General features: G+C 40.3%; 1 protein-coding gene across 4 annotated transcripts in view; it reads left to right on the top strand.

Annotated features, from left to right (window-relative positions):
- Positions 1 to 23,801, top strand: part of PHEX (phosphate regulating endopeptidase X-linked) — a 187,057-nt gene that overhangs the window by 143,917 nt on the left and 19,339 nt on the right. For all 4 annotated transcript variants that reach the window (XM_037129673.2, XM_037129597.2, XM_037129747.2 and 1 more), the window contains 3 exons: positions 9,977 to 10,031; positions 17,785 to 17,852; positions 21,975 to 22,105. In XM_037129673.2, coding sequence (XP_036985568.2) covers positions 9,977 to 10,031; positions 17,785 to 17,852; positions 21,975 to 22,105 — 254 coding nt within the window. The remainder of the gene's footprint in view (positions 1 to 9,976; positions 10,032 to 17,784; positions 17,853 to 21,974; positions 22,106 to 23,801) is intronic.

Raw genomic sequence — 23,801 nt, 5'->3', positions numbered from 1 at the left:
GAATTTGATACTTTCTGGAAAGGGGAAGGTTGGTTTTCACCAAACTACTGCAAGGTGCCAAATTGAAAAAAAAGAGCCACTATTAATCTTAGCAGTGATGACAGTGAGATCCCTATACAGTGAAAAACATAACCAAAAGATCTTTGTAATTGTGGCAATGTCCATGTCTCAGTTGATGGCCCCCTAGATTTCAGAAGAATGGTATCTTGTTTGTCTGATTACAAGAACTAATCCTGAATAAGAAGTAACACTCCTTTCTTAAAGTGAGCATTCATCCTGGATTTTCCAAGGCAGGTGCAATTAAAACTATTTTCATCTTTTTCTACAGTCGTAATTTGTAAGCCATGTAAAGTTTTAGTTTTGAAACAGTACTCTGCAAAATTATAATAAAAATATTTAGTCGTATGTTACCAGCATGTTGTTGAGAAGCAGTGAACAGAGAAGAATGAGACAGGAGGGCTGGTTTATATATACCAGCTAAGTTAAATTTAAGTGGTTCCTTATTTTTACTAAATAAACCAAGAGTTCTGAAATTGTTTGCACATTAGGATCACCTGGGGAGCTTTTAAAGCATACTGATGCTCAGAGCTCTGTCCCAGAAAATTGTGGCTTAATAGGTCTGGAGCAGGGGTTGAACATGGCTATATTTTAACAAATCTCAGGGATTCTAATGTGCAGTTGGGGTAGAAAATCTTTATTCTGACCTCAACCAGTGGGTCTCCACTAGCATCCATCAGAATAACCTGGAGGGCCTGCTGAAAACTCTGGACCCCACCCCTAGATTTTGTGTTTAGTAGGTCTGCAGGGGGGCCCAATAATTTGCATCTCTCACAAATGCCCTGGTGATGCTGCTGCTGATGCTGTCTGACCTCACTCTGAGGACCGGTGTCCTACACCAGTCCTACCTCAACCCCTAGCTGATGTTCCCCTTAGTATAGGCCTCTGTGTAGATAACCCCTCTCCCAGAGGACCTCTAGACATATACTCCCATGTATCAAGTATTTTGTTTCTTTGCTGAATTTAATACCTTTTCATTAAAAATTCATTTTAGAGAGGTTTGGTATCAGTTGCCGTTCTTCTCTAGATCTTGCAAAATAGGATTTTTTCTCCTGGTTTTATCCTTTCCTTCTAACTAGGTTGTAAGTTCTTTGAGAACATTTGTGCATCTAACATTGCTTTTGTTGCTTGGAACATCAGAGAGCTTTTACAAATGATAATGGTCAGTGATTATGTGTGGAAATAGCATCATCATAACCAAACACAATGATTCCCAGTTGTTTTTATAATGTGATTTAAATATACTAACATCTCTAAAATTAGGGTTATAAAATACGTCTATTTAGTGAACTATAGAACTGCAAGTAATTGTACAGGACAAGTCAAATCAAATAGGTCAGCAGAACTACAAGTGACTCTCACCAAGAAGTATAATAATGTTGCAGTAAGCCCTGAAATGTAGACTGATAACATGAATTAGTTCAGTAATATAAGCATACACTTAGGCTTTTGAAAATAATTGTCATAATATGTGCTAGAGTAAAGGCACATTAATACGATCATAAATCCATGCAAAACACCAAACATCCTATTATTTGACAAAACTAATAATACAATGTAATGTAACATGATACAGTCAGTCCCTTAACAAAAACATTACAGACACACATAGTGAAAGGAAACAGACACAGATACATACTCCATGGGAAACCCAAGTATATCTCTCCGGTGAGAGCAGATATAACATACATGGAAATGGATTTAATTGCATCAGCAGTTGAGAGTGTACTTCAGTCTATGCACCCTCAAGCCCTCTGGATGCTCCTTTAGAATTTACCCTCCATCACCATCCTTTGGACTGAACTTACTTTGTCATCTGCCCCTGGCTGACTGTGCTACTTCTGCCCCAGAGGCGACTGGAGGAATCTTAACATAAATTCAATAATGCTAATTCCTTCAAAGGAGTCAAAAGAGGGATTGAATTTAAGAATGAACTGTTCCCAAATTTAGATGAATTCGAGTTTCCATGCATTCCATTAGTGAGTTTACCAAAGTTTACTATAGGGAAAGCGAAGAAGCCGGTGTTCTGCATTTGTTGAAGACTGGTAGTGAAAGTTGGATGCCTCCCATTTTGTTTAAATCTGACCAAATATGGAAACAATAGAAAAAGATATGCGAGTCTGGCTACAGTTGTCATAAGATAATCCCTGTTGGTAAGTGTCCCTGTATATAAATAACATAAAATGTTGGAATGCAATGCTTTCAAATATTTGCTCTATGAGAACTTTCCTGAAACATGCACTTACGGGTATGCAACTTAAAATTAATGGGTCTGTGTACCTTCATTAAAATTAAAGAAAGCATACAAAGAACATAGGGAAAAAAGATTATTTTCAGTATTGTTAGGACCAGAGGAATCTGATCTAAGTATTTGGTCTGATTTTCCTTTTTCAGTGTATGCTACAATCATAAAAAGGGAGAATAGCCTGCTTTTATTCCTTGGTGGCAGGGAGGGCTAAGAGGACACAGGGGTGATGGAACTTGTATGGAGCTGGGCAGAGCTTTTCATTTGTCAATAATGGAATTCTGCTTGAGAGTTTATTGGAAAATTGCACTTCCCTCGAAAGTACACTAGTTATGTCACAAATACAAGAGAATGCAACCAACAAAATTCCTAACACAGAAGGAAAATGAACCCCAAAACTTGAATAATGGAATGTATCCCCATTGTGGTATTGAATATGGCAACTTCAAGAAGTAGCACATTGGTAGTAGTAATACTATCATGTAGTGTCTTAGACCTTGGCCAGCAAGAAGTGCTCATAAGTATAGCTTCTTCTTAACACAGTCACCTCCTTGAGTTTCACAAGGTACAGATTCCATTCACTCAAGTGTTTATTGAGTGCTTACTCCATTCCAAGTAGTGTTCTAGCTCTGGAGATACTGCAGTGAAAAATAATAAAAATAAAGGAAATAAAAATTCCTTTTGTTATAGAGCTTGCATTCTCATTGTGGAAAGACAGACAATAATAGGTAGAGTCAGTAAAATGTAGAGTATCAATGATGGTAGTATTATGGTGAAATATACAGCAAGAAAAGGAGATAGGATAGCACATCTCTTTGAAAAGCACCAGGGAGGGCCTTGGTGAGAAGTGACATTTGGGTAAATATCTGAAGCTAACTGTGCAGATAGCAGTGGAAAGAAAGTTCCCGGTAGGGTAGGAGTGGGGAAAAAGGGAAATGATGATTTTTTTTCATGTATTCCCATGTAGTGTGAATGTGCTGTACCTGAGTGTGTGTGTGTGTGTGTGTGTGTGTGTGTGTGTATTTGTTTCCTTAGTTCTCAGCTGTGGGATAATGGGCTAATTTTGTTTTCATCTCTGTCTTCGTTTATACTGAAAGACCTGGCTAATGTCATTTTGCAGTAAATAAAATGGATACTGAAACCCAGACACATCAAGGCATTAACTTTTCCTGGAAGGCTGTAGCTATACTTAGGATATAACTTTACTGCTGTAAAGCTCAAACAGTTGAACCTGCCTGGGTTAATCATCCTCTGAATGCCATCAGTTCTTTGGGCACTGTGTCCTTAACAAAACAGTGTATGTTTTTAACAGTCAGCATTTTGCTAAGACTCTACCCAGGTTAATCAATATTCACTGATATGAGAGTTATGAGAAACTCCTGTAAAAATGAAAGGTTAACTCAACTAGAAAATCAAATGAAGGCCTCAGTGGTTTTTCTGGGTGCAGGTTGGAAAAAGAGAAGTTTTTGCTAACAAATAATGAGGTTGGTAAGACATGTAGACCCTAATACTTCCTTTTGTCAGAGTTTTAGTCTTTGGGATTTTATAATCATAATCTGTATTTTTCCTTGAAATAGAAATGAAACTTGAAGGTGTTAACAAATGTAAGAACAAAATACTGCTATGTAAACTTAGTTAGCTATAAACTGTCCTTTGATAACACTTAGAATTTTCTGTAATATGTACATTTATTTCTAAAACAGTTCATTTTAATTACACACCTTTGATTAATAATGTAAAAACATTACATTTATATCCAAAGCTCCTTTAGCTCTCCATTACCCCAAATTTCGATGATCTCCAAGAGGTAACCACTCTGATCGCTGTGATACATATTTTACAGGCCTTTTATGTACATTTACATACATCAGGGTGTGGCAAAAGTAGGTTTGCAGTTGTATGTGTGGGAAATAATGCAATAATTAATAAATAATACAAGAATAAGCCCTGGCTGGTATGGCTCAGTGGATTGAGCACCAGCCTGTGAACCAAAGGGTAGCTGGTTTGATTCCCAGTCAGGGCACACGCCTGGGTTTTGGGCCAGGCCCCCAGTGGGGGGGGGGTGCATGGGAAGCAACCACACATTGATGTTTCTCTCCCTCTCTCCCTCCCTTCCCCTCTCTCTAAAATAAATAAATAAAATCCTTTAAAAAAAAGAATAAGCTCTGTATTTCTCATACTCACAATTGTAAACCTACTTTTGACCCACCATAAACCTACTTATACTGATAGGATATTTATTTAAAGATATAAAAGGTATTTATTAATATATCTGTATTTGTGCCTTGCTGTATTCTAGCATTATGTCTTAGATTCTTTTTCATGCTAGGCTGGTAAGGCCTGCCTTTTTCTTTTCATTTGCTGCATAACAATCTATAATATGGTTATACATAATTGTCATTCACCTCCTGATGGATATTTCATGTGTTGCACGTTTCTTAATTATAGCAACACAGCAACCTACAGATTGAGCCACAACTCCACAGTGCACATGAGCTGGTGATTGGGCAGTTGTTCTTTTTTTCAATTGTTCAAGTAGAGTTGTCTCCATTTTCCTGCCACTACTTTCTCCGGCCCCCCGCCACCTCCGACCCCCCACGCTCAATCCTACCCCCCTTCGGCTTTGTCCATGGGTCCTTTATACATGGTCCTTGACGACCCTTCCCCTTCTTTCTTCCTTCCTTTATCCCCCTCCTTCCTCCCCTGTGGTTACTGTCAGTTTTGTGATCATGGTATCTCCCCTGACAGGGAAGTATTAATTTGTTCTTTATTTCCATGTCTCTGGTTATATTTGCTTGCTTGTTTGTTTTGTTGATTAGGTTCCACTTATAGGTGAGATCATATGGTATTTGTCTTTTACCACCTGGCTTATGTCACTTAGCATGATGCTTTCCAGTTCCATCTATGCTGTCATGCAGTGGTTCTTCAAGTGTAGTCCCTGGATCAGCAGCATCAGCATCACAGGCAAGCTTGTTACAGGTGCAGATTCTTCACCCTCTTCTGAGGACCTACTGACTCAGAAACTCAAAGGGTGGGGCCCAGTACTCTGCATTTCATTAAGGCCTTCAGGTGATTCTGATGCATGGTAAAATTTGAGAAGCTCTAGCAGGAGTATATGTGTATATATGCACATAGATATATTTAATATATACACACATACATGCATGCATACGTACATACATATACAGTCGGTTCTGCTATAATGTTATATACAAGTTCCTAAACATCACTGTGCTATGACAAATTGTACAATAAAAGCCATGAAGCTTATGGAAAAAAGGGTTTAGGGACACGATAATCGGAAACTTTATTGGCAACACAAAATGAAATCTAGGTGCCTAATGAAAACAATAGCAAAAATAGCAGTTTTTGCCCATGTTAAGTGGGTAAATATATAAATGCTACAGTGAATGTGGTGCTTTTCCTAGAAAAGACCTGAAGTTTGCTTATGGAAGTGGGCACTGGAGGACTTCCAGCTAGTGAGTTATTGTGCAGTGGATGAAGGAGGGTTATGTGAAATTGGATGGAAAATTTTAACATCAGATGTGGCTTTTAACATACACAGCACATGGAGGTAGCTGGTCCATGTTGGGATGTGCGCATTTTGTGGCTTAGCTCATTTAGGTGCCATTTTCTGCCTTCATCTAGCATTTCTTGTGAAGGAAATGGCACATAAGCAAGTGTGAAATTGGAGTTTTGCCCCAATTTTTTTATATTGTAATTTTATTAAAAATTTAAATCACAGAAACAGCATGTACGAACAATGAGAAAATGGAGAAATGATTTGGTAGGAAAAATAGATGAGCACAGCCAGGAGTGCAGTAGTCTCCATGATCATATCAAGTCCTCTGACCCTTCCTCCCACAGGAAACCAAGCTGTGTCATTAGAGGGTGGAGGGATTGTACTCTGTTTCTGCCCACATGATTTCTCCACTCACAGAAGCCTAGATAAACCTACAGGACCGAGTCCAGAAAAACACTACCAATACCTTGAACCTGCTCTTCAGCCAAAGTAGCCAAAGTGACCCACGACTCAAGGTCTGCCTCCCCTTCATCCTGGATCAAGTCTGGTGTGTTCAAGATACCCACTGTCTTTTAAGTGACTGAGTGTTTAAGGGTATTATGAGAACTATTGCCTTCTTGAATTCTATGTCCTTATTGCCCCAGGCTTTCCACTAATATATCAGCTATGGTGGAATAAATTTGCCTTTTCAGTATGAGCATTATAAGCAGGACTGACTTTATCTACATTCGTTTACACATACCACATATAAATGGGCCCCATACACCACTAAATGCTGGTTTTTTTTCACTTATCTCACTCATCTTCTTCATTTGATAACATCTTTTTGAGCTTTCTCTATAGCAGTGCTTACTACTAAATGGTGTTTAAAGCATTAACAAATGACTAAATTGCTCTCTCCAAAATGCTTGCAATGACTTATATTCCCACCAACATGCTTCCTACACCCTGGACAATATTAGCTATCATCAAATTCATTAATTCTTGCTAACCCAGTCGTTACATTTCTCTTTCTTTTCCCTCCCTCTCATATTTCTTATGTTCATATACATATATATACACACGTATATGTATGGATGTGTGTACACACACATTTACGCTGTGACGAATGCCTCTCATAAATATACTGAGTGAAAAAAGAGCTACTTTAAAATTTAAACAGGTGATGAGGCAGTGCTGAAATGGGGAAGAAGGGACATGAAATAGATATGTAAGAAAACCTGACAAATCCTGGCCCTGGCTGGCATAGCTCAGTGGATTGAGCATGGGCCTGCGAACCAAAGGATCACAGTTCAATTCCCAGTCAGGGCACAAGCCTGGGTTGCTGGCCAGTTCCCAGCAGGGGATGCACAAGAGGCAACCATACATTGATGTTTCTCTCCCTCTCTCCTTCCCTTCCCCTCTAAAGATGAATAAATAAAATCTTTTAATTAAAAAAAGAAAACCTGACAAATCCTATTAAAAGGAGAGAGAAAAAGAATTTTCTTTTCATTTCTTTATTTTTTGACTTCTACCTCTGCTACACACAACTTAATCCACTTCATGAGATAAGATATCAAGTTGGCCCTGTTGGGATTCAGTCTATCACTCTTGCCAGTTGATGCATCCAGAAATGCAGCTTAAACTGTTAATCCATTCACTTCAGCAAAACAGTCCTGAGGCCATCAGATTCTTCTGTTGATCAGTGTTGGGCTCCATGGCCCCAACAAGCTGGGAAGATATAGCCGATCAGGGAGTGTGAGGGCTGCCGCCTGTGAGTGTGGGGCCTCTAACAGCAAAAGCACCAGAAATGGAGACTCACGCAGGTGTCAGATGTTTTCCTGTAAAGAGATTGGCAGTGGACATAAATGCTTCCGGTGGGTACATTACCAAGCAGGAAAGCTAGAATGATTGGGTAATTAAATCGGCGTTGGTTTATGATCATTGTTCCTGTTAGAAATACCATTGTGTTTTGATGATATAATGTGTGAGGTAGAATTTTCGTATAAGCACTGTGGTTTGCATATATGTGTAATATATATATGCACAAACACCGTATTTTGCTGTGTATAATGTGCTCTGTGTGTAATGTGCACCCACGTTTTTTGCACATCATATTTGGGATTATTATACCCATTATTATGCCCATGGTATGTAATCATTATACCCAGGTATAATGTGCATCCTTATTTTTCCCTCAGAACTTTGGGAAAAAAAAGTACACATTATGCATAGCAAAACGTGGGTATATATTTCTAAATCAGAATGAATTACTAAAAGTAATTGCCAACAAGAGGATGGAATATTGATATAAAGATACACAAGATATTAAAGGAAATGTAGAGATTAAGATGATGACTAGGATGTTGTCTTTCAAAGTCAGATGCATTTTCCTTTATGTGAGAACAGCGGGAAGAGAGAGAATGACTCTCTGGAATCATTTCTGTTTTGCAGTTAGATTTTTTCCACCTTGAAACCTCAACCTATGATATTATTAAGAGAATATAAAGAATATATTGTACATATAAATAAATAGAATTAACATTTCATTTCTAAATTAAAAAATTGCTTTCCTGCCCTCATTTCTCACAGTGTCCTGCCATGGAGGGCAGGTAGAAAGAATGTTGATAAAGCCTTTTAACTGATAAAAGCAACTTTCAGTTTCAAGGGGCTTTGCATAGTGGCTCTGGCAAGAACACTGGAGAAGGCGTCTCTCTTTCTCTGTTTTTGTTGCTATTCTTGAGATGACTTGCAAGTGCAGCTCCGAGGATCCACTCAGGGTGTTAAACTTAGTAGTGAGCTGCAATGGCAAAGCAAAACATCTCTCCCACTCATCTCTACCCAGGGCCAGCTACATAATTTGCAGGGTGCAGTGTAAAATAAAAATATGGGGGCCCCTGGTTCAGAAAGCAGGAAAAAATACTATTAAAGGTGCTGAAATATAAAGCTTTATCATGCCTTCTGCAGCCTCTCCTTCTGTAGACTTGTCATTTATTAAAATTTGCCATTTAATACTGTTGTGAGAAAAATTAAAATTTTAAATCTTCAGCATAATTTTACTGTTTATCCTTATATTGTACAAGGCCAGTTATACATGCAAATATAAGAGCTTTTAACTTGGATGTGAAATCACCGAAAGTGTACAGTTTGTATTTTGTAGCTTGTACGTGCGTATATTTTGTTCTTAAATGGAACAGTAGAAATAGTGCACAAAACTAACTCAGCTGTTTTTATTTCACTTCTTAATACACACACATCCTACCAACACTCTCAACCTTTGGCTTACTGATGAGTGAGAAAGGACTGCAAGGAAAAGAAACTATGGCTCACTTCATCTTTCCCTTTTCTTCTCTGTCATTGTTATTGGTGTATGTGGTTGGCTAATGTACAGAAGTAATAGGAGAATGAAGGAGTTTGACAGGGTTCCTTAATCATTCATGTTTCTTAGAATGCCTATCAAAGCCAAATATGGTTCCAATGGAAAGAGCCCTCTGGGGCTGTCAGAACCCCCACCTGCTCGGTCCTAGATGTAATAGGCTTACCCTGTACTTGCTTTGAGTCTTGGTGAACTCACACACAGTATGGGCCTGCAGGAGTTCTGTGCTCCCAGGCAGTAACATGAATGCTTTATGTGAATGAGACATCTAGGAACCCTGGGCACGCAGATCGTGCATGGCTCCTTTGCTCACACACATGCTTCCTTGTCCCGTTGGATGCTCCTTAACAAAATCATATTCAAAGATAAAATTTAGTTTCAAGACAGTGACAGCAGAACATGAAGTCATGGGTCCTTCTGCATAGGAGGCCCTGTGTGATTGCACAGGTTGTATGTCCGTGAAGGTGGCTCTTTCTGTATTAGGGTAAGCTGCTGGATAGCCGGGGGCCTCCTGCACACTCTGTGTATGAAGGACTCCAGTTCATAGCAGGCTGGACACTTCCAGTAGTGTATCCATGCAAAATGATTTCCTTGAAATTTCTGTAATGTACTTATTTTAAATTCAGTTCAACCAATACCATCATAGTGACAGTTGCATCTCTTAGAGGCCCCGACTCCGTGATTACCTTTCATATGGGCCTTTGAAACTTCAACACTAAAGCTGGAACCAAGTACTTAGTATCATCAAATCAATCTCTATATCCCTGACAATTTTGTTTCTTTGTTTCCCTCCCAGGATTTCCAGCAGGAGAGCTCCAGAAGCCTTTCTTTTGGGGAACAGAATATCCTCGGTGAGTACATGAGTAAAGAAAGCAGTTGTTGACAAACAAGGAAGAACGGGCTGCTTTCGCAGACGTACAAATAAAAATCAATGACACCAGCAAAATGAAAACCCAAGCGAGTGGTGGTTCAGCAGAAAGACAGCACAGAACCTGGCATGGGCTGGCGCCACTCTCACCATTTTAGGCATTTGTTTTCTGACTCTTCTTACCAGGGCATATGACTGGACAGAAAAGCCAAGTAGTACACAGGTAGCTTTCATTTTTATGCATTTATTCACTTATGCACTAACTCAAACTGCAAATATTTGGACCTTGAAGGATTGTTGGGATTTGAATTGATAGTGATGGGTGCAAAACTATTCCAGATAGAAGAAACAATGTGAGAAAAGGAAAGAGGTGTGCTTATAGAGCAAAGACTCTAGTTTGGCTAGTCCAAGTGGTATATGAAGGAAAACAGTGGAAAAGAAGCCTGGAAAAGAAGGTTGATGTTTGATACTGGAGGGTTGCGAATGCCAGGTAAGGAACCTGGACATTAAATGGCAATAGAAAATCGTGAAGTTTTTGAGCAAGGAAAGATAATCAAATTTGTCTTTAGAAATATAACCTGGGTAGCTCTACAATAGTTCCAAAATTGACAGTGTCTAGAGCTATGGATATTAGTTTAAAGGCCATTAATAGCAACAGATTGTAGACTTATGTCATTCAGAATTTCTCTCTATATGGCAATTCTGATAATATTCATTGCCAGTAATATCACCACTTGTATTATGTGCCTTTGCTTGCTCTGGTGATTTAATGCACAGAAAATTGTCTTGATTTTAGAAGTTTAGTCTTGTATTTTGGCTTGGATACATGATCATTTAAATTTGATAGAATACGGTTTTGATTTGGGCTTCCTCAGAAAGAGACCTTATGACAAGGATTGAAGCACAAATCCTTGTGCTTTTGGATGGTGACACCAGGGACCACCAGCAGGGGAGAGAGGAAGTGAGGTGAGGGGAGGAAGCCAATAAGTTGTGTCATAGGGGTTTTCTATGGCTGCCATAATGAATTATTACAAACTTAATGGCTTTAAGCAATGTCCCTTTATTAACTTATTGTTCTGTAGGTCAGGAGTCCAACCTGGGTGGCACTGAGCTGAACACAAGGTATCGGCAGGGCTGCATTCCCTTCTGGAAGCTCTGGGGAAGAATCTATTTTTTTGACTTTTCTAGCTTCTAGAAATGGCTCACCTTCCTTGGCTCATGACCCTTTTCCTCCATCTTGAAAATTTGTGGAAGAATTTCTTTGACCATTCATCCATAGTCCCATCTTCTTCTGACTCTCCTCATTTGCCTTCTCCTTCACTTTTAAGCACCCTTGTGATTACATTGGGTATGCCCAGACAATCCAGGATAGTCTCCCTATTTTAAGCTCAGCTGATTAACAACCTTAATTCCCCTTTGTCGTGTAATAATAGATTCATGGGTTCTGGTGGTTAGCATGTGAACATTTTTGGGGTGGCCATTATTCTGCCTGTGACACATCTGTTACAAAGCCAGTTATCACTCTGGACAGTTAGGGCTCAGTCCTGCTGCAGAGGTGTAGAATATGCTTCAGTGTGATCTTATCTTGGGGGCAAGGGAGCTGGGTATTTATCCTACAGCTCACCTTCTGTCATTGATTGGGGGCTTCCACAAGGTGTATTAGCTCCCTGGCATTACCCAGCCTAGACCAAGAGGGTTCTGGAGAAAGTCCTCAAGCAATGATAGATGGCCCCAGACTTCTGATGGTTCAACATATAATTTTTCATCTTTACAATGGTGTTAAACTGATAACACATTCAGTAGAAAATGCACTGGAAATTTTGATTTTTTCCCGAGCTAGGAATACGCTATATGATGCTCTCTTGTGTTGCTGGGCAGCAGCAGTGAGCTGAAGCTCCCCATCAGCTGTGTGATCACGAGGGTAGACAGCCCATAATCTATAGTGTGTTCATCCTGTGAGATGATCTTGTACAACCGTAGACTAATGGAAGTGTTCTGAGCATGGTTAAAGTAGGCTAAGCTAAACCATGGTGTTCAATATGTTAGGTGTATTAAATGCATTTTCAACTTACAATATGTTCAACTTATGATGGGTTTATCGGGATGTAACCCCATTGTAAATGGAGGAACATCTGTAGTTTCAGGTGCTGGCAGTTGGAAGCTGTTAGATTGGTGCGTCTGATCTGGATGGATAGCATTCAGAACCAGTTACTGCTTATCCTTTCTGCTTCCACTGGTCAGCCTAGCCCTCCCCTGAGTGTTGGGTCTAATTATGGGTAAATTGGTAAGCTGAATTGTCAGAGGAGAGAATCGGGATTTTAATTGGCCTAAGACAACATATCGCAAAGTGTGTGTTCCATGAAGTAGTAAGAGAGGTAAGTCATCTCTCCTTCCCTTTGTTTGGAGAATCAAATACTTACCAGCATAAAAATGCCTAAGAAGCTCTCTAAGAAAGAAATTTATTTAAATGTATTTAACCCAGAGGTTACTAAAATCCCTCTTTCTCTATGTTTTAAGAAATGCCACTCTAGAACTCATGAGTAAAGAAAAAGAGTTGAAAGAACTTGAGCCTTATAACTTCATAGTTTTTTGAAAGAAAATGTGGCAGAATGATTTACTATATTCGAGGGGGGTTGCGAGGGTGTTCAGCTAGAGACTACATTAGACCAATGGATAGAAAAAATAGGGGAGAGGTTTCAGGTTAACATTAGGGAGATCTGTTTTATTTAGAGCCACTTGAAGAGAGAATGGGCCACCCGAGAAGGGGGATGACCTCCTGGTTATTGAAAATGCCAAAGGAGAAGTCTGAGGACCATTTGAGTGGGTGTCTGTAGAGGGGGCCTATGCCTGAGTTAAAGAGTAGAACTAAATGACCTTAAAGATGCTTCCGAAGCTGACATTTTTGTTAATTTACATTTCAGGCATAGCATAGCCTTGACTTGATGACTGCTTGACATCAGGGTTGCTCCAGGCAGCACTGCAGTTGATTTCCTGTTGACAGCAAACCCTGTGTATTTGTTACATTGGGTAGAAAGAACAACAGAGAAACTGAGTGGGTGGGAAAATTGTCATCTTTGCCCTTTTAGTTTTGGAAGGCTAGATTTTCTCTTCAGGAGTCTTCTTATTGTGGCCAGCCAGTCACATTTTAAAAGGCATGAAGCTTATTTATTTTTACAACATGCTAATTTAAATAATGTTCGTTGATAAAATAGAAGATGTGAATTTAGGATCTTGAAACGTTATCATTGTAAAGCTTAGCCATATAAAATTACTCCTTTGTCTCCTGTCCAAAAGATTTTAATTATGTGCCTGAGAATTGGGACTTACAATGATTCGATCATTTTCTGAATTCTCTATAACCCTTTGCAAACAGGAAGCTCATTGGAGCAGTCCCTCTTAAGGGACATTTACAGCAGAACAGTCGTTAGAAACTTCCATTGTCCATTTCTTTTTTTTTTTTTTTAGTTATTTACTTTTTTAAAAAATTTTTATTGATTTTGCCATTACAGTTGTTCTATTCCCCCCTTCATTCCCCTCTACCCTGCACCCCCCCACCCCTGCCATTATCCCCCCTTTAGTTTATGACCATGTGTCTCAAGTTCTTTAGATTCTACATTTCCCATACTATTCTTGCCCCCCCCATCTATTTTCTATCTACCGTCTATGCTACTTATTTTCTGTACCTTCTTCCCCCTTCTCCTCCTCCCACTCCCCTATTGCTAACCCTCCATGAGATCTTCATTTCTATGGTTCTGCTCCTAATCTAGCTGTCCTTTTAGCTTGCTTTTGTTTTAGATGTGGTTGTTAATAACTGTGAGTTTGCTGTCCTTTCACTGTTCATCTTTTTTACCTTCTTTTTCTTAGATAAGTCCCTTTAACATTTCATATACTAAGGGCTTGGTGATGATGAACTCCTTGAATTTGATCTTATCTGAGAGCTTGTTTGGAGGTTCTAGCAGGGGAGTGCAGCTACTCGTATACCCTTGACTGAAGACCGGTCCTCTCCTCTAGTTGATCTTATCTGAGAAGCACTTTATCTGCCCTTCCATTCTAAATAAAAGCTTTGCTGGATAGAGCAATCTTGGATGTAGGTCTTTGGTTTTCATGACTTGGAATACTTCTTTCCAGCCCCTTCTTGCCTGGAAGGTCTCTTTTGAGAAATCAGCTGACAGTCTGATGGGAACTCCTTTGTAGGTGACTGTCCCCTTAGCTCTTGCTGCTTCTAGAATTATCTCCTTCATTTTAATCTTGGCTAATGTAATGATGATGTGCCTTGGTGTGTTCCTTCTTGGGTCCAACTTCTTTGGGACTCTCTGAGCTTCCTGGACTTCCTGGAAGTCTATTTCCTTTGCCAGATTGGGGAAATTCTCCTTTATTATTTGTTCAAATAAGTTTTCCACTGGTGGCTGTGCCTTTCCCCCTTCTGGTACCCCTATAATTCGGATGTTGGAGCATTTAAAGATGTCCTGGAGGTTCCTAAACCTCTCCTCATTTTTTTTGAATTCTTGTTTCTTTATTCTTTTCTGGTTGGTCATTTTTTTCCTCCTTCTGGTCCACTCCTTTGATTTGAGTCCCAGTTTCCTTTCCATTACTATTGGTTTCCTGTGCATTTCCCTTCATTTCAATTAGTTTAGCCTTCATATGTTCCTGTAATTTGTGACTAAAATCAAGCAGTTCTATGAGGATCCTAATCATCAGTGTTTTGAACTGTGCATCTGAAAGTTTTGCTATTTCTTCGTCACTTAGATTTATGGGCTCTGGGGCTTTGAGATCTTCTTGAGCCATTTTTGGTCTGTTCAGGCCCATTAAGTATGAGGAGCGGAGCCTTAGGGGCGGGGCCTCCAGGGCAGGGTCGCTGGGTTGTGACCTGTATGTGGGGGCGGGGTCAGAGCGGGGGAAATGGTGGCCCTCTCTGTCACCTCCTGTTGTTGGGACCCACTGTGTCCCGTCTCACTGCCCACTCTCACGCTGGTCTATCTGCGCAGGAATGCGCCAGCACAGTCAACCTGCCGCCCTTCACCCTCTCGGGGTCTGCCAGTCGCTCACTGGGTCTGCCCTTTGCAACCCCACACCTGGGATCTGCGTGCCTGAGTCCGTCTGACCGAGTTTTCCTGTGCAACCCTGCTCCGCCAGCTGCTGGTTTCACCCCTCTTACCGGTCAGGCTGAAGCATTCGTTGTTATCAGACTTCTGAAAAGTTCAATTTTCTGTGTTCTGGCTGTGTTTTCTGTTGCTAATATTTTGTTGTCTCTAAACTTGGTTGTGTGAGAAAGCACGGTGTCTCCATCTATGCCTCCATCTTGGCGGAAGTACTCCCATTGTTCATTTCTTAAATCCATCCTGTCAACAGCATTGACCAAGGCTTGTAGAGGTTTTAATATGATTCTCAGGGCTGACAGGTCTAGAAAAACGAAATGTTACAGGCTGCACAGTGATAGCTACTGCTGCAAAAATTAGCAGTATGTAAAATTACAAGTTTGTCCCACACTGCTATGATAGCTCTGATTGAAATGCATAATTTTACTCTTACTTCTTTAATGAAGGTTTGCAATGATGGAAAAACAGTAGGAAGCATTTTTTTCAAATGCAAATTACCTTGCAGGAAAGAAATAACAAAGGAAAGAATTTCCACCAAGGGGAAAAATTAAATCTTACAGCACTTCCTTGGGTATAGTTGAGACAAACAATTAGCACGTTAAGGATCATTATGTCCCATAATAACTGTTGCTTCAAAAACTGTTGTTCCTTCCACTTATGGGTCCTACCTATTTGCTGGGTTACTTTGATGTTGCATGTCAGGAAGCAACTGTGAAATATTTTTAGCATAATTGCAAATCTCAGGAAGTATCCTCATAACAAGAACTTTAAGTCATTTATAATCCTCATCCACACATTAACATGTAACATATTTTAAAGTTACATGTCAATCTGTCACTTGCATGAAATAATAAAGTAAATCAATTAGTTAAATCGTTGTTACTTTCTCACTGTGTACAAGGTACAGAGAATTTAGCAGCAGTCAGGTAGATAAGGGTTTGACCTTCATGGAACTTAAAGCTGAGACAGAAGATCCCAGACACATTTATGGAAGCCCCCTTATTGCTTTCTTCACATATCATTAATATGCCTCTGTTTCAGTTATCTATTTCTACACAAGAAAAGACCACTGAGCAACCACTATTGTCACATGCTTCTGCAATTTGGGCAAGACTCTGCTGAGGCAGTTGTCTCTGCTCTATCTGGTGTTTGTTGGCTAGGGCAACTTAAGTGGGACCAGAGGATCTAAGATGGCTTTGCTCATATGTCTAGTGTCCCAGATGGACTGTCTTGGAATGGATTGGGCCTGGTTGGGTGCCCTTCTTAAGAGTTTGTTTATTTATTTTTAGAGAGAAGGGAAAGGAGGGAGAAAGAGAGGGAGAGAAACATTGATGTGAGAGAGAAACATGGATTTGTTGCCTCTCGTACATGTCCTGATCTGGGACTGAACCTGCCACCCAGGCATGTGCCCTGACCAGAATCCAACCAGCAGCCTTTCAGTTTGTAGCATGATACACAACAAACTGAGCTACACAGGTTGGGGCTGGGCTTCTCTTACTTTAAAAGAAATCTCTTGGCTTTTGGTGTCTTGCTTGCTTCATTAGGCCTTTGTGTCTCCATAGGATTAGTTCAACTTCTTTACATTAAAGTTGACTTCCGGGGGGGGGGGGCGCAAAATTTGAGGCTACAAGTTCTGTCAAGGGCTATCCCCAGAAGCCACATTCAGCCCCTTCTGTTGCATTCTGTTGGCCATAGCAAGTCCTGAAAGGAAAAAGAAATCCAGATTCAAGGGAAAGGAAATACAGGGTCCTGCACAAATAATGCCCCTTTTTATAATAAAATCTTTTATTACAAAAGTCATAAGCATGTAATTCTACAACATAACAATATTACACTCAATTACACCACATGACATTTTAGGTGAAATGTTCAAATTGCTGTCCGTCTCATGTGAGACATTCACGTACCCTACGGACCACACTCAAGCAGGCCTTACTTCTACCAGACCCTGTAGATTGCTTCATGATGGGGCTGGCAATGCATTCTGGGTGTTTGGAATTGTCAGTAGTCACCCTTGTTGATAATCTACCGCATGCATCTTCAGAGGTGAAGAGAAATGATAAAAATGTCTTTCCCAAATCTGGTTAAGGCTTCACAGTCTTTGCCATTCAGTCGTGAGCTTGTCTGTCACAGAAGTGGAGGAATGTGACTCCTTTTGACAGCAGAGTGATCCCTTTTAATCTCTGCTCTATTCCTTTTGTATGACTACATTTGGAAAACAATTTAACTTTTGTGTCTATAGTGATTTTTCAACAGGTTCTCAGATAAAAAAATAAATGGTATGTTTACCGACAGGGTCTTTTTAAACCCTGCCACTGCTTTGGGTGTTTATAAATATAAACTACAGATGGAGCTGATGGAGAATCATAGAAACCTTAGAGCTGGAAGGGACTTGAGAAACCCTTTTACGGGGCAGGATAAATAAGGCCCACACATGGTCATAATGACAATGCTAGAATTTATATTTCCTTTGTCCATTTCTACAAGAAGTTTCAATTTTTTGTAGTTTTGTGGTTGTTAGATTAGTTCCATGGTTACTAGAGAACAGATTATCTTGGCTTGTCATAGAAAACAAATGAAAGGATTATGCTCTGAGATTCATGCTTATAATTTTCTCCAAATTATATATTTATGTTGTAGATCTCTGAGTTATGGTGCTATAGGAGTAATTGTTGGACACGAATTTACACATGGGTTTGATAATAATGGTAAGTACTGATTCACTGGATAAACTGCTGCTTTTAGGATAATGTTAACTATATGGATGCTAATTCCTGCTATTATTTTTACACAGTGACATCATCATAGATTGAAGATTATCCAATGCAGTATGATTGCTGATTGAAAACTTTTCCACATGTCTTGCAGTGATAGCTTTCAATAAATACATCATTGTTCCCACTAGTGATAAAATTGGATGATGAAAAAAATGACCTTGTAATTTCAGTGACGAGAGCTTTGCATTTAGATTTGAATTGCTGTAGCTGCCACAATAATTATAGGAATTACTGCATAGCTTCCTCCCTTTGTCATTTTTTTTAAACTTTTTTATTGATTATGCCATTACATTTGTTCTATTCCCCCTCTCCATTCCCCTCCACCCTGCATACCCCTCCCCCACCATTTCCCCCTTTAGTTCATGAACACATGTCTCAAATTCTTTAGATTCTGTATTTCCCCTACTATTCTTACCCTCCTCCTATCTATTTTCTATCTACTGTCTATGCTACTTATTTTCTGTACCTTCTTCCCCCTTCTCCTCCTCCCACTCCCCTGTTGCTAACCCTCCATGTGATCTTCATTTCTATGGTTCTGCTCCTGATCTAGCTGTCCTCTTAGTTTGCTTTTGTTTTAGGTATGGTTGTTACTAACTGTGAGTTTGCTGTCCTTTCACTGTTCATCTTTTTTATCTTCTTTTTCTTAGGTAAGTCCCTTTAACATTTCATATAATAAGGGCTTGGTGATGATGAACTCCTTGAATTTGGTCTTATCTGAGAAGCACTTTATCTGTCCTTCCATTCTAAATGAAAACTTTGCTGGGTAGAGCAATCTTGGTTGTAGGTCTTTGGTTTTCATGACTTGGAATACCTCTTTCCAGCCCCTTCTTGCCTGTAAGGTCTCTTTTGAGAAATCAGCTGACAGTCTGATGGGAACTCCTTTGTAGGTGACTGTCCCCTTAGCTCTTGCTGCTTCTAGGATCCTCTCCTTCATTTTAATCTTGGCTAATGTAATGATGATGTGTCTTGGTGTGTTTCTTCTTGGGTCCAACTTCTTTGGGACTCTCTGAGCTTCCTGGATTTCCTGGAAGTCTATTTCCTCTGCCAGAATGGGGAAGTTCTCTTTTATTATTTGTTCAAATAAGGTTTCCACTCATGACTTACCCTTCTGGTACCCCTATAATTCGAATGTTGGAACTTTGTTCCTAAGCTTCTCCTCATTTTTCTGAATTCTTATTTCTTCATTCTTTTCTGTTCGATCATTTTTTTCTTCCTTCTGGTCTACTCCCTTGATTTGAGTCCCAATCTCCTTTCCATCACTATTGGTTTCCTTTGTATTACCATTCATTTCAATTAGTTTAGCTTCCATATGTTTCTCTAATTTGTGACTAAAATCAACCAGTTCTGTAAGGATCCTGATAACCAGTGTTTTGAACTGTGCATCTGAAAGACTGGCTATTTCTTCATCGCTTAGATCTATCGGTTCTGGGGCTCTGAGTTGTCCTAGAGCCATTTTTGGTCTATTCGCGCAGTTAAGTAAGCTGAGGAAGCCTTAGTTGTTTACCAGGACGGGGCGACCCAGGTCGCTGGTTTGTGACGCTGTGTGTGGGGGCGGGGTCAGAGAGGGAGCAATGGCCGTCCTCTCTGCCAGCCCAGTCCGTCCAGTCACACCACTCGCCCCGGGCCTGTTTATCCGATCGAAATTGTGCGAGCCTGCTGCCCCCGAGCAGGCTCCCCTCCTCACTGGTTTATCTGCACGCAGATGCGCGACCGACCACAGACAGCCCGCCGCGCCTCTTCCCTGTGCGCTCCTGTAGCTAGCCCGCAATCTGCGCCTTCGGCCGCTTGCGCACCACCCGTTCGGGGATTTTTTCTTGCCAACCTGCTCCGCTGCTGGCTTCGCTCCTCTTACTGGTTTAGCTGAGCATTTCGTTGTCTTCAGACTCCGTATTGTCGATTTTCTGTGTGGCTTGGTTGTGTTTATTATTGTTAAAAATAGTTGTTCTTAGATTCTGAGCATTGTGCACAGAGGCAAGGTGGTTCCACCTACACCTCCATCTTGGCGGAAGTCTCTCTCCCTTTGTCATTTATTCACCATCTTGAGATGCTCTCCCTGAAGGTGTGAGCTCTGCTCTGAGGAGGATGGTACATGCTGCTGAATGAGGACTCAGTGAGTTAAGGATCTGGAGCTTAGCTGACTGGTTCCTTCATACTATTTCAAGGATTATGCAATGCTTAATCTCTGTTTTTCTCTATGCTAAGATTCAGATTTTTACAAAGGCTTCACTTGCCTAATACTGCATAATATAGATCATGCTCTGTACCCTGATGACATTTAAGCAAAAGGAAAGAGCAGAATATGGCATAAACAAAAGAAATGATCAGTCTTTGAGCATTATCATCGTTTTAAATGAATACCCCTTTTTCCCTGAACTTTGGAATATTCTTGGAAAGCCATGTGAAATCTCTAAAACTTGTCCATTAGGAGCACATCATGATCTCATCTATAACTACACAGAGATTACACAAGGACTCAAGACCCCAGCTGGCCCAAGGCAATATTTAATAGAGGGGCCTCTTTCTTCCATGTCTGTGGTATCTCTATCTTTCCTGGATGCCAGAGACCCTTCTGGTTCTTCTCCTTCTGGACAATTCTTCCAGTGCTCACACTAGCCAGCCTTTCCTTAATCACACAGGTTTGGTGCTCACCTGCTCTCCCCTCCCTATTGAAATATAGCTACCTTGTAGTCATCTGAATCCCCAGAGCTACGCCTTCTGTATTTGCATGCTTGGTTTATCCGAGAAGATAATCTTAGCTAAGGAACAAAAGCCAGTAGTGGTCTCTTGGTTCCGGGCCTTTCTTCCCAGGAAATTTAAGTACAGTTCTCCTTCAGTCTCCTGGAAGCCTTCAGGATTGTCTCTCAAAGGACAAAACCTAATGATGGCAATTTCCCTCTGTAATCATACTTAAAACAGTGCAGTGCACATAAAAGGATATGCCCAATAACTACTTCATAATTGGTTGGTTAGTGGGTGGAGGACAGTGAGCCTGTGCTCTCCCAGGAGGGTGGTAGTGGCATCCAGCCTATTGAACAGCTTTTGCTCCATTTAACGCCTTTGCTTAGGGAACTTTCTTATATGCCCAGCAAAGAGTTCTCTGCACAATTAAATTTAAACCATTAGTAACCTTTAGTGAGTATAGAAGATAGTTCAGATCTACCCAAACATTTTTTGAAGGGTATAGAGAAAGTGAAGAGTGAGCCTGTAGCAAAAAAAAAAAAAAAAAAAAGCATGTATTAACTACCATTTTTTGCTGTGTATAATGTGCACTTTTTGGCCCAAATTTTTTGAGGGAAAAATAAGGATGTACATTATACATGGGTATAATGATTACATACCATGGGTATAACAATCCCATGTATAATATGCACAGAAATGTGGGTGCACATTATATACAGCAAAATATGGTAATCTTTTTTTTTCAGTTATGTTCTGGAGATTTCCATTCTTGTTCCAAGTTCTCTTTTTAGAGCAACCTTCCTTGTCAAAGCAGGACAGATGGCCCTTCCATCCACACTGATGGCTGTGGAATGATTCATAACACAGGTTTTATGTGTCTCTCAGTTCCTGGCAACTTGGGAAACACGTTCCTATCGGGTTGAGTCAGGAGCTGTCGTTGTAGGGTGTGAGTGATTCACTGGGGCTGTTCCTATGGATCATTTGGAATTTCACTGGTAGTGGTGCTCCAGCTCCCTCCATGGGCTTTCTGAATGAAGCCATTTCATTTCATAACCCAGAGAACATTCCGGGTCAGATCAAGTGAAAATAAAGAATGCAAGCTTAGTTAAGAATGGTGCATACCAGAAATGGATGAACCTTATTATTAACATGCTCTTTGTTGCTTAGAAGGAAAGAACTTTCGCAAACCTGTTTCTCCTTTTCCCTCTTCTTACAATTGACCTGTGATGCTGGAGAGAAGGTGGGAGTTGCTGCCAAGAGCAGCCCCTGTTGCTGGGACTGCTTTTTCATGGCGTATCAAAGTGGTAGATAGGGAAGATGAAGAAATTAATTTCTGTAAATAACACAAATACCTTTTAACTTTTTTCTTGTTAGGTAGAAAATATGATAAAAATGGAAACCTGGATCCTTGGTGGTCTCTTGACTCAGAAGAAAAGTTTAAGGAAAAAACAAAGTGCATGGTAAACCAGTATAGCAACTATTACTGGAAGAAAGCTGGCCTACATGTGAGTATAACTGCAGTGAAGACGGCATGTCGTGGGTCCTTTTCCTCATTTAGACATTAACTTGCTTTCTGGGGACATTCAACCTTTTGGCGTCTCTGGGCCACACTGGAAGAAGAAGAGTTGTCTTGGGCTGCACATTCAATACAGAAACACTAACAAAAACTGAGGACCAAAAAAAAAAAAAAAAAGGCTTTAAGTAAATTTACAATTCTGAGTTGGGCTACATTCACAGCCATCCAGAGCCGAGGTTGCACAGCCCTGCACCATTTGGTTCCCAGGCCACCACCAGCTCAGTCCCCCTCGGGAATTTGTTAGGAATGCAAATTCTTTTTTTCCCCCCAATGCACTCACATTTGGGTAGGAAGATTGTGTCAAGATGTGCTGTGTTTTGGGGAGTAGTTGAAGTCCAAGTCTACAGTGGTTCAAGGGCCTTTCAGTATTAAATGAAAGAGGCATGGATTTATATTGCAGTCATTTGGTAGCCACAGGATGGCAAGGGACAAATTCTACCTTTTGGTCCTGAACAAGACAGCTGGTCACCCAGAGTTTGTTTGTTTGTTTGTTCCTTTGTTTTGGATACTGAAACAGAACAGCAGCCTAATAAATACTCTTACCCACCTCTTGTAATGACCAGATGAATTTATGTGGGTTTTCACCATATATTGTGCAAACATTTCCATGGAAAACATCCAGGGTGTGCCCTCACCCTAACCAATACTCACAATGATCAAGAACCCAGCTAAACTGTTCTTTCAACTGGGAGAGAAGGCAGCTGCTGCTAAGAGAATCAGTAGCTTTCTTTTTTCCCTTAAAATTTTTAAATTCAGCGTATTTAAACTAAAAACAAAACAAAACCCAGTTCATTTATTTCCCCTACCTCCACCCTCTGTCTGTGGCAACCACTAATCTGTTCTCCTTATTTACAAATTCAGTTTCATTTTTTTATATTCTACATATAAGTGAGATTATATGCTATTTATCTTTCTCCGTATGACTTTCATGTAGCATAATACCCTCTAGGTCCATCCACGTTGTTGTAAATGTCCAGATTTCATTCTTTTTTAATGGTTGAGCAGTATTCCATCGTGTGTATATCACATCTTACTTATTCATTCATGCATCATCAGTGGATACTTAGGTTGTTTCTATATCTTGGCTATTGTAAATAATGCTGCAGTGAATGTGGGATAAAGATATCTTTTTGAATTAGTGTTTTCATGTACACTCCCAGAAATGGAATTGTTTTTAATTCTGGGGTGGCAGGAACCTTCATACCACTTCCTATAGTAGTTACATGAATTTACATTCCCACCAGAAGTACACAAGGCCTAACACTTGTTAATTCTTGTCTTCTTTCTAATAGCAGTCTCATGGGTATGAGGTGCTAGCTCATTGTGCTTTTGATTTGCATTTCCCTGATGATTAATGATGTTCAGCATCTTTTCATGTACCTGTTGCCCATCTATATGTCTTCTTTGGAAAAATGTTCAGCTCCTCTGCCCATTAAAAAAAAAAAGAATTGTGTGGCCCTGGCTGTTGAGCTCAGTGGATTGAGTGCAGGCTGCGAACCAAAGGGTTGTGGTTTGATTCCCAGTCAGGGCACATGCCTGGGTTGTAGGCCAGGTGCCCAGTGAGGGCCATATGAGAGGCAACCACACATTGATGTTTCTCCTCCTCTCTTTCTCCTTCCCTTCCC

Source organism: Artibeus jamaicensis, unplaced genomic scaffold (assembly GCF_021234435.1).
Source record: "Artibeus jamaicensis isolate MK-2021 breed Jamaican fruit bat unplaced genomic scaffold, CSHL_Jam_final scaffold_1283, whole genome shotgun sequence".
In the NCBI taxonomy this organism is placed as follows: domain Eukaryota; kingdom Metazoa; phylum Chordata; class Mammalia; order Chiroptera; family Phyllostomidae; genus Artibeus; species Artibeus jamaicensis.
This window is presented reverse-complemented; position numbering and strand designations above follow the sequence as displayed.